The sequence below is a fragment of the Thunnus thynnus genome, chromosome 11 (genome assembly GCF_963924715.1).
Source record: "Thunnus thynnus chromosome 11, fThuThy2.1, whole genome shotgun sequence".
In the NCBI taxonomy this organism is placed as follows: Eukaryota; Metazoa; Chordata; class Actinopteri; order Scombriformes; family Scombridae; genus Thunnus; species Thunnus thynnus.
The window spans coordinates 11,765,468-11,782,018 of record NC_089527.1 but is presented as its reverse complement, the minus strand read 5'-3'; the positions used below and the strand labels follow the sequence as shown (position 1 = coordinate 11,782,018).

Here is a 16,551-nt window from a genome sequence, read left to right as displayed (position 1 = left end):
AGCAAATAGTGTAAAATACAGCTGCACAAGGCAAGATTTCCACTGAAGCACCCCCCTAGTGTATATAAGAAACATTGTTGATCAACAAATCAAGCCATCCAGAGGTGTAATGGTCTCAATAATATCAAATATAAATTTAGAAAACCCTGAATAATAGAAACTCACTACTCAGTCCCAAAAAACATAAATGCATAAAAAGATAATAACAATAATAATAATAAACCAGCTGCTAAAAGACCTAACCAAATTTCATCTTTAAAAGCTTAAACATTTTTACTGTGGAAGGCACAGTTTATCTAATCAATCAATCAATCAATCAATCAATTTCTGGTTAAAAAAGCAAATCATTTATATACTGTAGGTAATCATAATATCATTCCAAATTGTGTTATTCTATCTCAGAATTTTGCATACACAAACTGGCCAAGGAGTAAAGTAACTGCATAAAAACATTATATCTCCTACAGCGTATCTCCGCTCTGCACAAGTCATGTTTTTGGCCCTTCATGTGGGGTCTCTACCACAACTATGGCTTCATGTTTTAACTAGACTTTATTCTGGGCTCCACTTCCATTTTGAATTGTACTTTTATTCACTTCAGGTTTGATCTGCCTAAATCTGTCATATATTTATCATACTGTAAATCTTAATGAGTCTTATCTCACAGATTAATTAGTTAACAGCTCTGATATTCTAGTCCTTTTAATATGATTATCATGTAGAACCTCTTTTCTGAAGGGAGAATATGCAGAGTTTAAACAGTGTAGGTAATACAAGAGAACAAGTAATGCAGCTTTAAATAAGGCCATATTCATATACAATTTGTGAATATTAAGCGCAAGAGAGCAAAAAAAAATCTACTTGCCACATTCCACAGACTCATCAGATCCATCACCACAATCGTCATCATGGTCGCAGACGAATCTCTGGGAGATGCATGCTTTGTTGTGGCAGTGAAACGAGCTGTCATCACATGTGTTGTTGGGTGCTAATGCATGAGAAGAAGTGGGGTTCAATCATCCAAGTGCAAATCAATGGATAAACTTTTTTTTTTTCAACAATGGCATGCAATATGTGTAGAACATCAACATTTAATTGCTATTCCACTGGTCTCTGTGTTTTCTTGTTTTTCAGTTATTAAGAGAATTGTGCAAATGTGCAAATACAACAGCTTTCCACTTTATACTATTTTTCTTGTTCAAACTGAACTTTGCACAGGAATTTACAGCATAGTGGGTGTTACGTGGGTTTCATGTTCTATGAGCTACTATTTTACACAGTGTATTATAAAATTGTACATGGACAACAATGTGTAAACAAACAATGATCTCTTAATTCTGGGATTACATTCAGTTGTTTTTATAATTGCAGAAAGCAATTCAATGTGCTGAACTAGAAGGCAGAATTTACCACAGCCAGCTGCAGACAGTTCATCACTCCCATCGGGGCAGTCCCTTTCACCATCACAGAGCCAGCGTTTCGGAACACAGGCGTACGACCCTGGGCAGCTGAACAGCCCTGGAGCACATGTCACTGAGCCTGAAAGCAACACAGGACCACATGCTCTACTTTCAAAAGCCAAAAATATAATGGGTCAAATGCTCCACAGAGAAGAATAAGTATAAAGGGCACTGAACTGACGCAGGTGTATTTTGTTTTGCTAGGATGGTACCCTGTTACCAGTAATTTACAAAAACCAAAGCACTTCACATCACATTAGAACTCAAAGAATTAAGGTTTCGGTTATGGTGTTGAACTGATACCCCTTTATGACCCCAATGGATTTTAATCATGCAGCAGTTCCCCTTGTAGCAATAAACAAATAATGACTGGGCTATTGTGTGTAACAATTATTTACTTGAATTCTGTACGTCAGCAATACATTCCTTTATCTGTCTGAGGCAAAAGCAACCACTGCAGAAAAAATGGCTGCACAGAGAAATAAAAGGTGAATGCAGTAGCCTAATTAGGCATGCACAGCTACAATACATAAGTTGCTTTTGACTGGAATTGGGCCTCGGAAACCTCTGGGCCATTTTGTTAATATTTCCTTGACACTCCATTACAATCCAATTATACAACCAATGTTCACAGCAATTCTTGTCTTTTTATTGCAGTTGGATTTCTCTTATTTTATTGTGGAATTCATTACACACACATCTCTTTTGTCCATTTAAATAGCTGTGCCTCTGGGGCCTGATGAAAAATCTATTTGCCTCAGTGCCCACTCGAATCATCAGAAATGCCTGCGGTCTCATTTGTTGGCTTATTAAGATTGTTTAATTTCTGTCCATCCATTTCCAGCTCTGTTAAGAGGAAGACATGGAGCTGTCACACGTTATGTAGCAGATGTGACCTTTTATACCCACAGCAAGACTCCTCATGACATCTGAAAGGGCACTAACCACAGATCTGCACGCTCTCGTCAAGGCCATCCTCGCAGTCGTTCTCCCCATCACACAACCATTGTTTGGCAATGCACTTATTCTTCGAGCAGGCAAACTGGTTCCATAAGCATGATGAGTCTGCAGTGGGCAATGGGAAAGAAATTTCAATGCCATAAATCATACAAAGTGAGGAGGAAACAACAACAAAGCGGCATACCCTATAGAAGGGGCTTAGTGCCTTTAATCAAAACACAACAAGTGGGCTGCCTCCTATTTACCCCTTGGCTTGCTTGTTTTCCTTTGTAGCTTTTCGGCTTAGCAGCACACATGAGTATAGCTGCCACACAAAGGACTGTGCGTAGTATTTCTTTCTTTTCTTTCATGGTTACTGTGCAAGAAAAAAAATCAACTGAACACAAAACAATTTTAAATAATGTTTGGATTACATTTTTTAAATAATGTAATATCAAAGCTTGTAGGTACTGATTATTGAGATTAATTTACTCTTATTATATCTAACAAGAAACTAGTGTGCCGGTAGTGATGGGAACAGTTAGAGGTGAACTGAGATGCATTCCGTTGATCATTGTGTAAAATGTGGATATATTCATAAACTGTGCAGAGTTTGTGTCACTGAGCCACCCCGCTCTCCCTGGGGAGCCGTTCTGTGGTCTTTTTCTCTCAGATGCCTGGACTGGCAAAGTCTGACATAGCTTTGATGAGATGTTGAGAGAAAGACGGGGGGATATGTGCTCTAGGTCAGACCACAGCACAAGGAATTATGGATCCTACTGGGGGTGGGTGGAAGGGATGGAGGGGGTCTGTCTCTCATGCTGCATTGCTTTCCTTCCTGTCAGACTTTGTTCATCACACCAGCTTTATGTGTACTGATAGGATGATGTAAGATAAGGATGAGATAAATATTAAGTGGCTAAATCTGGAAACCATGATTATTCAGACTTTCTGTGCGTGATATTAAATTTGCACTTCAAATGCGAACAGCTGCTTCACAGGTATTACAAAATAGCAGGTCTACAGCACATTAAATGTATCAAAGGAAGTCTTTCATGTCTCATTTTCAATAGTGTTTCAAGCAGTAGAAAGGCACATTATGCATTGTGAAGTGACAAATGACTATTTCATCTAATCAGATGTGGAATTTGAAATTTCTGAAATGTAATGACATTTTCCTCAAACCATTTTGCATTTGCCGTCAGATTATCAGTGGCTGGAGCTTTTTATATGATAATTAACTTGGAGGAATGGGAATACTGTCTATTTGTCCTAAGAAAGCTATTCAGAACTTCTCAAAGAATTGTCGCATAATTCATATCAGTTCTGATATAAGCACATTTGAAGCATGGGGTGTTATCATTTCACACAGGCACAAATGGCATTCTTAGATGAAGGAATGGAAATGCTGTTCATGTGTTATGCATCTCTCTAACAACATTCATGGCCAATTTACAAAATTTATCTGATAACCCGAAGACCATTAAATATAAAAACTGGATTGAACTGAACTGCCTTTCTCTATCTGTTAGAACTGAAAAGTGAACAAAGGTGCTGGTTAATTATACAGGAAGAGCAACCCAGACAAGTAAAAGATTTGCAATATCTAAGTCAAACACTCTCAAAGACATGTAAGTTCTGTGGTCACATTTTATTTGTGTTATTCCGCTTCTTAGAATTAGCCTCTGATGTCAGCAGTCCAAAACTGCTGGGGTATGGCTGGTTTGAAGGCAAAATGAATCATACATAAACAAGACTGAAGTTTACAGCCATGCTAGTGGCTCTTTGAGGCTGTACTTAGGCACAGAACTGTTTTGAGCTAAATGCTATAGCGTCAGCATGCTAAGATGCTCACACTGACACTGCTAACATGATGATGTTTAAGCATGAACTGTGTTGTTTACAACAACTCCCCCAAATGAAATGACAAAACACGTCACTTGTAAAAGCCCTCCAGTACGACACATAAAAACATCTCTGGGCTGACACCCCTATCAGCAGGATGACATCATTTGTCTGTGTCTTCAAAAACTGTTGTAAATCACTGTTGGAAAAATAAATACATTTTATAAGGTAATGTAAAGGTTTGCTTAGGTTTAAGTACAAACATGCCACGGACATTTGCTAAAATGATAATGTTTTTTTACTGGAAGTACAGTCACAATATTTACCTTGATAATTTAGTCCAGCATGTTAGCATGCAAATATTTGCTAATTAGCAAATGATGATGACAGTAGAAGAAAAGTCGAGATTTGACCAAAGTCATTACAATTTCATGGCAATCCATCCCATACTTGTCAAAACATATTTTCACAAAATCACAAATGTCAACCTTCTGTTGACGATAAAAAGTCAGGGGATCATCGTCTGGCAACTATGAATGTCCATATAATTTAATAATTTTGTGCCAATCAATGTAATAGATGTAGAGATATGTCACTGGATAAGTGAAAATGGTAACATGCTGGTGGCACCACATGAAAAGTCAGGGGATCACCAAGTACATTACGCTTCATCCTTTGGGCACCATGGATATGTGTACCAAATGTCATGGCAAATCCATCCAATAATAGCTGACATTTTACTATAAAACAAAAATGTCAACCTCATAGTGGCACTATGAAAAGTCAGTTATAAAAGACAGTAGGACTCATGCTATGTGGACCACAAATGTTCATAAAGAACTTCATCTCAATCCATCTAATTGTAGGAGATCCAGTGCCCTTCCTTTCCTTCAGCTAATGTCTGTGAAAGCCCACAGAATGTCTAGGCTTAATTAACAATAACCTTCAACCTCAAGAATATGGATGTATATTCAACTTTGGTTTGGAAATTCCCTTAAAGGTAAACTGAGAGTCCTTTCTGAACATTGAAGTGTCAGTCGGACTCTTCACAAAACAATCCCTCTTCCATTCAACCTCCAGAGAATTCCCAACTGTATCAGGAAGTGGGAATTATTTATTTAAAAAGCAGTTACATTCTTTCATTAACTCCTCAAGTCTCCAAAAAATACTGAATTTAAAGACTCTTCCTTGGAAAAAAGAGAGACTGTTTTACCACAATTTAACCTCATCAGCTTATTTTGATGAGTTGGGACAATTCTATCACTAAGTTTCTATCTATCCCAAATTCTCTTTCTCTCCCCTCTAACTCCATGCTTACACACACACACACACACACGCACGCACACACACACACAAAAACCAACACATTTATCCTCCCCCTTAGGTTTTACACTCTGGTGTGACTTCAGATAAGAACGTTTGCCAGACACCAGTCATAAATTAAAGGAAGGCTTTGCTTGAGTTTTCTGTGTTTCTAAAGCCAAAGTTTGATTCAGTGTTTATTAGGGATATGTTATGTGTTTATGTTATTCACTAAATTGCTGTTAAACTCTATATGACTTGTAGTCATATAGAGTGTATGAAGTGTATGAAGGATTGTATTGATGGGTGATATCCAGTACAGATAATTTGGAACGACACTATGTATGTGTGTAACAAACTGCAGTTATTTCATTTTCTAATCTCCATATATAAAAGGTACTAGACATTCAAAAGTTTGAAAAGAATCAACATTAGTAGTTATAAAATAGAATTTAGTTAACATCAAAAGAAGATTTGTTAAATAACTATAGTATATTTTCATTAGACTGAGCTGATTGCTGTTTAACATTTTTGTATGAGACTATATAGTCAGCAAAGACTGCATTTTTAATTTTATTGTGTAAGCTAATCAAGTTGTTCAACTCAAGTATTGGGATAGCTGATTACATTATGGATTTGTGTTGTCTCTGAATGTTTGGGTAATGTATTGAACTATGCAGGTCATGTGTTTTCTATCAGACAAAGGATTTTCTGGTTGCTGCCAGAGGCTAGGATAAAATAGTGTGTCGGCCTCTGCCCTCATTTTTCTTCTTCTTTGTATCTCCATTCAGTCGCACATCATGTCCCTAAGGGCCTCCGCCATCTTAACTCTCTCCATACTTTCTTTTATTATAGTATCATGTGATTTCCTAAGTTAACTTTCCTCTCTTTTAAGCTACGTGAAGTACTGTAACTCCAGTGAAACAAACTTTATGTTGAAATTCTTCTGCACTTAGTAACTTGAAGTATAGTTTAATTTCGGTAATTTGTCAAGTTATTTAGTAAGAAAGTCAGTGTAGTCAGTCAGGAGACTTCAAGGCGTAAAGCTCTTAATCTTCATCTGCTTCTATGATTAAAGAGTTGGTGTTGTTTTAACTGAACTCTCCAGTGCACCTAAAAACCTACTTTTTTAGAATGGCTTTCTCATAATATTTCATAAATTCAAGTGTGTGCTCTGGGTGATGACTGTATACTTGCTGTGTTCGTATGTGTGAGATGTCTGTATGTGTTCTTGAATGTGTCTTTCATGGTTTTTGTGTCCTATTTTCTTTGTGTCCTAATGCCACTGTAAATCACTTTGTAACCTGTATTGAAAAAGGTGTTATATAAATAAATAAATAAAGTTTTACTTAAATTCTTCAAGAAGTTGGTTAGTCAAATTACTTTAGCTTCAATTATAATTTTCCGGTAGCTACGTTATTATTCAAACATTTCACTATCACGCATTCATAACTTCTTATTCATCATTTGGAACCTATTACACTCTAGTTGATTATTCATTTATCTGTTTGCATTGATATCTCATTTATTCACTTGTTAACCAATTTAGTTAAATAAATATGCATTTATCAGTGTGTCATTAGGTTTAGGGTTGGGGGGGGGTTAGGGGTTAGGGTTAGGGTGGCTACAATTTAAAGCTTCATTTTAAAGCAGAGATTTAGATCCCTGTATTATTACACACTACTTCAGACGTGAGATTGATAAAAAAAAATATTTTCTGTGTCTCCTTCTGGCACAGTTGAAAAATAAAGGTGGGTAGTGCCCTGGTTATTACAAGGTTTTTTATGTTAATAAATGTAGATTATCCTACTCAATAATTGTTGTGGTATTGCAGTCTGGACCAAATCGGTGGACAGACTGACTGTCATTCCCATCCCTAGAGCCATAACACATGCGTGACTAATAAAAATGAAAAACAATGGAAGGGGAAGCAACAGAATTTGTTTGTGTGCACGTGTGTATGTGTGAGGAATGGGATGTACTTGGTGTTTATAATTGCAAATTCCAATAGTTACATCTCTCTTACTTCACAGAGAATGCAGTGCAATACTCCTCCAGGTCTGCACACAGATGACAGCACTAACGTCTGACTGTTTCATGACCTCTTACACTTTAATTGGCTTGACCACACAGTATGAGACAGTGCACTGAGCTGACAACTCATAATACAATACAGGTAGCGAGTGTTTTGACACTGTGTGTGTGTAGACTGTTCCATCAGATCTAATTACATTGTGCATGTGTGTGATGGTGATGAAGCTTAACAACTACTCTGACCATGTACTTTAAAGCACCCAGTCCGTTTTGCTCTGATGCCAAAACCAATGATATGTGAATGGGTATGTGTGCAAGCTGTTGGTTTTGAGAAATTATATTAATCCATACTATGACTTAATTACGGTTCTCCTGTTTAATTGGGGAGATCTTGACTTTGTCATGGTGAGTTCTGCATATATTATCATGGATCAAAGCATAAGCAACATTGCTCTTGCTGCCTCTGGTGAGGGAAGAAGAGGAATGGCATTGTAATGTGTAATCCTTTCAGATGACACTGCATTCCACTGAACCCACATTCCCATCTTCAATATAACCATCTCAGTGGCTGATGGCTCATTAATTAATTGTTACACTGCACTACTACACTACAGTGCTGTATATTATAATTCAGAGAGAAGGGTAAAAAATAATCTCCTCAACAGCCTCACTTTGAATTCAGGGTCGGAACTTGACTTTCAAAAAAGCAGCATCATCCACTTCAGAAGTCTCAAACACACAATAAGGGGGAGCAAAACAAAGTGTATAGAAATTGCCTTATGGCATGATAAACAATCATCTCCTGTCTTTTTGTTTCCTTCTTATACTGTGTGCTGTATGTAATATTTGTTGCAGGCCTGTATCTATTTAAATGACAAACACATTACAACAAATAGCTTCTTGTTAATGGAAAATAAATATCCTTCCATCCACAGACAGTGTTGTGTAAAGCCCCCAAATATGTCATTTATTTCTTCATGTTAAAGAACAAAACACCTTTTTAGTTTATTGTGTAGAAGCTCTACCATAAGAGGTAAGTTTTGTTGTCTTACCACACTGGAATTCATCTGCTCCGTCTTCACAGTCTTTTTGGCCGTCGCAGAGCCATACACTGGAGATGCAGTTCCCACTTGGACAAGCAAAGTGGCCCTCCTCGCACTTCTGCCCATGGGAAACTGGGACAAACAACAAAACCAAGTCAGTCCTCTGGGAACTCGTGATGATTGAGGTCAGTATCTTTTCCTAAGCGCTCTCTGAATCTCTTATCCCACTGTCACAATCATCTCTGAAAATGAGATCAGTCTTAAGTGTTTTCTGACTGAAGCTGGCATCCTTACATCTGTCTCTGAATGCACATTCAAAATGTGTATCTTTGTGTTGGTTGCTCACCCTGGCAGTTGGTCTCATCGGCGTAGTCTCCGCAGTCGTTTGCACCATCGCAGATCCATGAGGGGTGGATGCACAGTGAGGTGGAGTTGCAGCTGATGAAATCTTTTTCTTTCACCCCCAGCTTGTAAAAGTGAGAGCAGTCGTTGTGGTCTGAATACAAAACACAGCACCACAATAATTGTCTGTCACAGTGGCAGTGATGGTGAGGGGGGCAGCATTCAATCTGATGCGAGTGACGAGTACAGATTCAAGTTACTGGATCCAACTGATGTGCTATAGATAGAGCTGAGTGTTTACATTTTCTTTTTAACTGCAATGCAAAACACAAGCCAAAGGACTTACTGCAGTTTTTTTCATCCGAGGCATCGGCGCAGTCAATGACCTGGTTACACCAGGCTGAGCTGGGTATACAGCTCCCATCCTTGCACGATGATTCTGATGAGCCACATGTGACATCTGGGAGAGAGAATTAGCATTTCAAAAAGATAACAGAACAGAAACAGCACTCAGAGACAGTTACAGGTACAGCTCACAACAATACTTACAAGCTCTTTCTGGAGGTGGTGAAAATTAGCTCTTGGTTGCAAACTGCCTAACTGAAAAGGTTTATGAAGAGTCTGTGGACTGCCTGTACTAAAAAATTGCTTGAATATCATGACCCTCTTAGTGTTGTGCAAGAGCAAATCACACTTAATATTTGTTTTGTTGTTTATTTACCAAATACTGCACATCGATTCTTGTCATTTCACCCCTGCATGTTATTACCAAGATACAACTTACATAATCCTGTAACTAAATGTTCTAATGGTAAAAAGAATAACTTATTGTTGGTGCCCCATTAAAAAGAAAATGCAACACAGGAAATGACATATCACAGTGAGATAAAGTCCTTCTGAGATCCCAGAGTGATGACTTGCAAGGTTCACATTAATTAAGAGAACAGTACTGTCTTCTTGTGGACTCAATCAGCTTGGTAGAGTATTAAGAGTCTATACACTTCCACATTTTCCCACTGTTGCTAATTACAGCACAGAAATACACACAGCTGTACTTTTTTTTTCCTTATTTCACCAACAAGGTCAAAACTTACTCAGTCTGGACATACTGGGGACATAGAGCATTGTCCAGACTCTCAAAAGCAGCCTTTTAGGGTGGGGTGTTAGGAGCATCTTTGAATTTGTGAACTCTTTATGATCTTGGGGCTCATTAGAGAGTGAAAGCTTAGCACAGCATGTGGCCTCGCGTGCTGTATTAATATAAGCATTAGTGTGGCTGGATCCTGCCCTCAGAGGCAGGACGGATTGAAGAGAAGATCAAACGGTCGTGACTCACTGCTACAGAAGGCTTCATCAGAGTTATCCCCACAGTCATCAGTCCCGTCACAGAAACGACTGTTGGCCACACAACGTTGGTTGTAGCAGGGCCTGAAACCCTTCCGGCAGCTCCTGTTGTCTGAACACAAAGGCATGCATAAATATGTTAAATATGACCAAAAACCCCTTGGTCCAGACATGACCTTGATGGAAAACAATCAACAGGTGCTTTTAGCAATTAATCCTATAAGAATTCTAAACCAAACCAACATCTATTTTTCTGAAATATTCTTATCTGAATATGCTATATACTGTATGTATGAATATATGTGTTTCTTACCACAGTATTGCATCTTTTCATCTGATTTGTCTTTGCAGTGGGCGATTCCATCACAGGTTAGCTGGTAGTTAATGCACTCTCCATTCCCACACTCAAATTCACTGTGGATGTTGCAGGAGGAATTTTCTGCTGCAGAAGAAGGGGAGGGTCATGAACAATGACTATCAAAATCTCAAAACTTAACTGTGTATATTGAACTAATGTCAAACATACAGGTAAAATCAGAGGCTACATTTCAATGCATAGTGAACTCCATTTTTAGAGCATTTTCTTCAACAACCCAGTTCTGGGTCAACATTTGTAAATGTCATAACTGCATTCAATGACCCCATTATGCTTATACTTCAACTTGAGGGAAATCTGGTATATTCTTATCTGCAATTGGTAGCTAGTTCACATTTGGTCTAGTATAGTTATTTAAAAATAAATCTCAAAATTGTACTTGTAGTGATTTCCGTCATCAAGCATACAGTAAATTAAAACATACTCTGACAATATCCCTCTCTGTTCTGCTTGCAGCTTCATCATTTAAAAATACAAACCTTCTTCCTGCTCTAGTTTTGAATGGAAATGGGATGTGGTAGGAAGCCTGTATTCCTCTATGATATCCAGGCCATCATCCAACTCTTCTGAATCATTTTTCATGTCTGGTGTGGCCAAACTTCCCCCGTTTGAACAGTCTCTCCCACGTTATGGTTTATCCTCACATTGTGTTTCAAATTCAAACAGCAATTTGTCAAATTAGGAAGCCAGACACCGTTGCAATGCTTGTTTCTTGTGACTTTAGGCAGGTAACTGTGACAAACATCCTACTCCTTTGAACTTTGTGTTCTGCTGTCTGCATAGACGTAAAGTCACACAACATTATAGATTTATTTTCCTCAGCAGTATTGACTATGATCGCTGGAGTCAGTACAAACTTACTGATTAGTCAAAGAGGAAGAGACAGCAGCTAGTCATGCTTTCTTGTTTGTGTGTGGCGATGTAAAAAGGAATCAATTCAAAAATATCAAAGGTCCATGTAAACAGCACAAACAAGATCTTAACCTGAGTGTGGACAGTAGCCAGGTTACACTATGCATATAAATGTAGACAATGACCAAGTTCAAAATAACAAATCCATAAAGCGTGCCATTAGAATCAATATTTTGTACTGAGACTGTTCTAAGGGTTAGCAGAGGTGGCCCCTGTATAATTAAATCTGAAGCTCCTCATGACTTACACACGCATCTGTTGTCATCCAACAGCACACGTTCTCCACGACAAGTGCAATTGACCTTTCCATACGGGGTCAGGAGACAAAGGTCACCGCAGCCTCCATTCATGTGTCGGCATGGGGACAGCTCACCTTCAATAACAATCAAACACAACTGATTAAGCGGTCAGAAGCAGTCAAATCTCCTGGGACACACTTCCTGTTTTAGTTGCCATCAGTCTCAGATGTTCAGTGCATTAATGCAGTTATCTGGTGAGGAAGCATTGTAGATTATGCTTTACAAACTTAGGCTCAGCCTTCCTCATCTATTATGTTATTAATGAGTTATATTCCAAATAAATTTTAAAAATTCAGTGACAGAGCTGGAACAAAATTTGCATTATCTTCTTCTCATAGGATGGATTTTTCCCTAAAAGACTGGCAAATCTGAAGAGAAGATCTTGCTTCTTGAACTTGAGGGCTTGACACCAAACCTGACCTTTCCAGTTAATGGCTGCGATAGCTGATATGGATTTTGTCCTGTAAAATCCCATTAAATTAGAGATGGAGAAATCTTGATGTGTCATGCTGTGGTTATTCCAGTTACTAGCAGGAATAAGAAATAGACCACTAAACCAAAAAGATATAGAGCAATTATCCAATAACTAATTTCTAGAATAGATTTTAAGCTTTATTAAGAATGGGGTTGATGTAAGGACAAAATACATTTTGTTTAAATTTAAAGGATCTTAAGTGGCCAACACATGAGTAAGAGGGCATTTCTGTACGAAACATACCGTACTAATACTGACTACAGGCAGCTATCCTCACTGACAGGTAGCAGGTGTACAATGCTGCATATTTTTTGTCTTTCCCTGCCTGGGGTGCTATATGAAAAGGCTGTTTGTAGCTCTGTGGGAATCATGAAATGCACTAAAGCGCATGACCAAACAGCAAGCATAACCAGTGAAAGAAAATGTAGGTGGTAGTCTAGTCTGAGAAAAAAACTGTAGAAAAGAAGCTTAGCAAGAAGAGACACAGAACCAAGTGCAAGTGTTCAGAGACAAGCATGTCCATTGGAGACCCTCCATTATTACTTACCCTCCAGTCATACGGTATTTTATTCATGAAAGATGAATATATAATAATATATATTTACAGTCAGGATATTCTTGACTAAAACAATGCAATAAGAGGTTAACAATATAATGACTGAAAAGGACAAAGTGATTATGAAATCCACCAATGGCCAATGCACATTACACAGTAGACTTGCAGCTGTGCCCATGCAGGTCATGGGATGTTATTGTCACTGTTGGGGAGTAACTAGTTACATGTAACGGCATTTCATAAGTAAATTAATTAAAAACAATTGCAGTAGTAAACAACAATAATAAACAATAATAAAATGAACAATTACAAACCAATATGTCGGTGATTACAAAGGGGTTACATCTAAATATACTACTTTCGGTAAAAAGCGTACATGTAGAGTATAACAATCATTCTGTTGCTTTGCATCTTGTTACTGTGAAAATTTGAGTGCAACACCATCAAGGGTAGGATGGCTTACAAGGAGCTGTCTCTACATCCAGACAGGGGCTGTGTTCGGGATCGCATACTAACATAGTACCTACTACATAGTGCCTACTACATACTTAATCAGTATGTACTGAACACTGCCTACTAAATGAACGATTAAGTATGGCATTACCAGCAGACTGTTCACACTGAAGTATACTCAAGCAAGACAGTCGTGTGACTGCATTCCATGTGACTGCATCATATGATTGATTGCCTGTCTCATCTGGCCAGCGGCTCCTCACATCTCTGAAAACGTTGCAGCAAATTTCCAAACAGGCGTTATTTGGATAAACTGACCACATATTGGAAATCTATATGGTTACTTTCTCACCTAAAAAGATATTACTACTTAATGAAGTGACATTAACAGCTTTTAGCCCGGCTCAAAATCTAATCTAGCAAGAAATTCTTAACTAGTAATCTGTAACATATTAGATTTCTAAAGTAACCTTCTCAACACTGGTGATTATTTCCCATGACAAGATAAACAAGGAACTGTGTACGTCTCAGCATCAGAGTCCAACCTTTGGGACACGCTTAAGCCCACTTCCCTTTGCCCTACTTGGAAATTAAACTTCATACAGCACTTTAGAGACTCCCTCAACACCATAGGCTACTTTTTTATTAATTACCTCTAAAACTTAAGTGTCTAGCCTTTCTAAATAAGACCTTCTTCATTTATCATTCCTGTTGTTTTTGGACATCAAAATGAGAAGCTCTTTTAATCTTTTGCTATTTGTTAGTATAGCCTGGCCAATATATTAGTGGACCGATATTATCAGCCAATATTGACTAATAACAGATACATCTGTGTAGAATATTTGACTTTTATAGTATAATATGTTTTTGTTGTATTTGGGCATTCCTATTACTATTTTAAATAATTCTATTAAGCTTTTATAACATTTACTGCATAAAATGTACTTTTTTTTAAAAGCCTTCACTGTCATCTTTGATTATAAAGCTTTTTGTTCAACTGTATATAAATATCCTAAATATCATGCCTAATACATATCTTTGTCACCAATGAATCCTTGCCAAGCTGCTTTTTTTAGGCTATGTTTTTGGAAAAACAAAAGATTTTTATTATTATAATTACTTTGTATTCACAAATATTGATATTGGCCTAAAATATCAAAAATCAGTCTGGCTTTGTTATATAGTCAAGTGTTATACCACTGAAAAAACATTAAGCCAGAGAGGGATGAAAGTGTATCCAGTCCTCACCAAAAAAAAAAAAAAAAAAAGAAAACAGACAAGTGCATACAAACTGTATAAGTGACACAAATAATTCTCGTTTAGCTATAGTAGAAAGTGCATGAACACATCTATTTTGGTCTATTTTCCTAAACCTCACAAACATAATAAATATGCACATGTACAAACCCCTGCCCATAAGCATGCATGAACACCCAGGCACCTGCATACACATCATACACAAATATTTGCAGACACAACACTGCTCATTAAATTAAGTATCTCCAGGTGTTTAAATACTCACAGTTGTTTGTGTCCTTGGCCACAGCTATAATTCCCATTGGTTGATGAGGTATGTCTGCTCGTAATACCTTGGTGTCACCGCCTGTGTGCTTGTTTGATCGCAGCACAGACCTGCGGGCCCAGTCTGACCAGTAGATGAAATCTGCATAGATGGCGAGCCCATAGAAGTTCCCGGGGCCTGATTTGACAATGACCTAAAAATTGTAGAGCGGAGACATTAGGACTGCTTTACATCACGCTTTTCAGATCTTAGGCTTATATGTCAAATGCTACTCTGGTATGCAGCATTTGTGAATGATTATTTATGCATAGATGATACAGCCACAACACAAGAGGAATTCATACATTTGGTGCTGTCAATATTTGCACTTCCACCCACAAACCCATCACACATGTCTGTTCAAGATCTGGCTGGAGAAAGCATCCCCAGAATTTTGAGTGCAACCCTAGGAATAAATCTGGAGAATAATGTTTCGACTCATTAATCAACACATCACCCCTGCTGCCCACATGACTGCTTAACCCAGATGTTGGGGGAGTAAATGACAGTGTCATTGGCAGGGAGGCAGGAATCCATCAGATCCCTCCTTGTGGGACTCTCTGGGCTTGTGGGGGGGGATCAGGGCCTCCAGCAGATCTGTAGTCTCAGCCATTAGTGGAACAGGTTTGTAAGCAGCATCACATTAGCCCTGTGCCATACTGGGATTAATAGGACAGGTGTTGATTAAAGGAGCCCAGCGTGTGGATGCAACAACTGGCCATCAGATGAGTGAGAGTCAGAGACAGAGAGAGAAAGAGAGGGAAAGATAGAACGCCAGATGGGATGTAACATACTGATAGGAAATTAGATTTGGGAGACATTAGGTTTACAGCCAGAAACATATTACTTGTGTGCTGAAATTGTGTTTTGGATAAATGTGAACATATTTCATGCGATCTTATCATTCTAACTTCAAGTATTCCACTCTGTTACTATTCAGCAGTATTCAAATATCTTACTTCAAACGCCATTGTCAACAGACTCCTACCTGATTACTTCAGTGGTAACATAAACACATTGAGAGCACATTGTTGACATTGAACTCAAATGACACTCAATTTATATTTCCTCTCTTCATGGTAAAAAGGGACATCTTTTCTCCACTACACATGCTGACATCTTGCCTTATCATGCACTCCACTGCCCTTTGTGAAGCACTGCCTTCATTAATGGCATGGGTCTCTACTCTCAAAATGGCACGGCTCTTGTTCTCCTCTGTCGCCAACCACACTGTAAGCATATAATGGCACTGCTGCAGTGAAGAGGATTACCGGGACACTCCATTGCCATACTAGTCTACATTCATGTTTCAACACACAATTGGTGCTCTATAATGCATTTTATTCTATAAAGAATAGTAATCTATAAATAAAATCAGTAGTTCAATCAATAAAAATAAACTCAGAACACACTTAAGTGACAAGGAGACTTAATCTTCCATATCCACAACAGCCAGTCCTTGTATACAGTGGAAGGAGTTGTCTTAAGATTTCCACCACTGCAGTTTGTTTAAGTGCTGAGGTTGACAATCAGCTATCTCTGTTTAATTTACACATTTTAATTGGAATGGAGAATCTGCACCCAGAGTGCTCTCATTGCAAAGCCTTCAT

At 38.1% G+C, this 16,551-nt stretch overlaps 1 protein-coding gene across 1 annotated transcript in view; it reads right to left on the bottom strand.

Annotated features, from left to right (window-relative positions):
* The window catches only part of lrp1bb (low density lipoprotein receptor-related protein 1Bb), a 126,044-nt gene that overhangs the window by 47,428 nt on the left and 62,065 nt on the right, over positions 1-16,551 (bottom strand). The window contains exons 30-39 of the mRNA XM_067603669.1: positions 14,903-15,095; positions 11,845-11,970; positions 10,623-10,751; positions 10,302-10,421; positions 9,312-9,425; positions 8,970-9,119; positions 8,633-8,755; positions 2,406-2,525; positions 1,411-1,539; positions 866-988 (exon numbers count right to left, since the gene is read on the bottom strand). Of these exons, the coding sequence (XP_067459770.1) occupies positions 866-988; positions 1,411-1,539; positions 2,406-2,525; positions 8,633-8,755; positions 8,970-9,119; positions 9,312-9,425; positions 10,302-10,421; positions 10,623-10,751; positions 11,845-11,970; positions 14,903-15,095 (1,327 nt within the window). The remainder of the gene's footprint in view (positions 1-865; positions 989-1,410; positions 1,540-2,405; positions 2,526-8,632; positions 8,756-8,969; positions 9,120-9,311; positions 9,426-10,301; positions 10,422-10,622; positions 10,752-11,844; positions 11,971-14,902; positions 15,096-16,551) is intronic.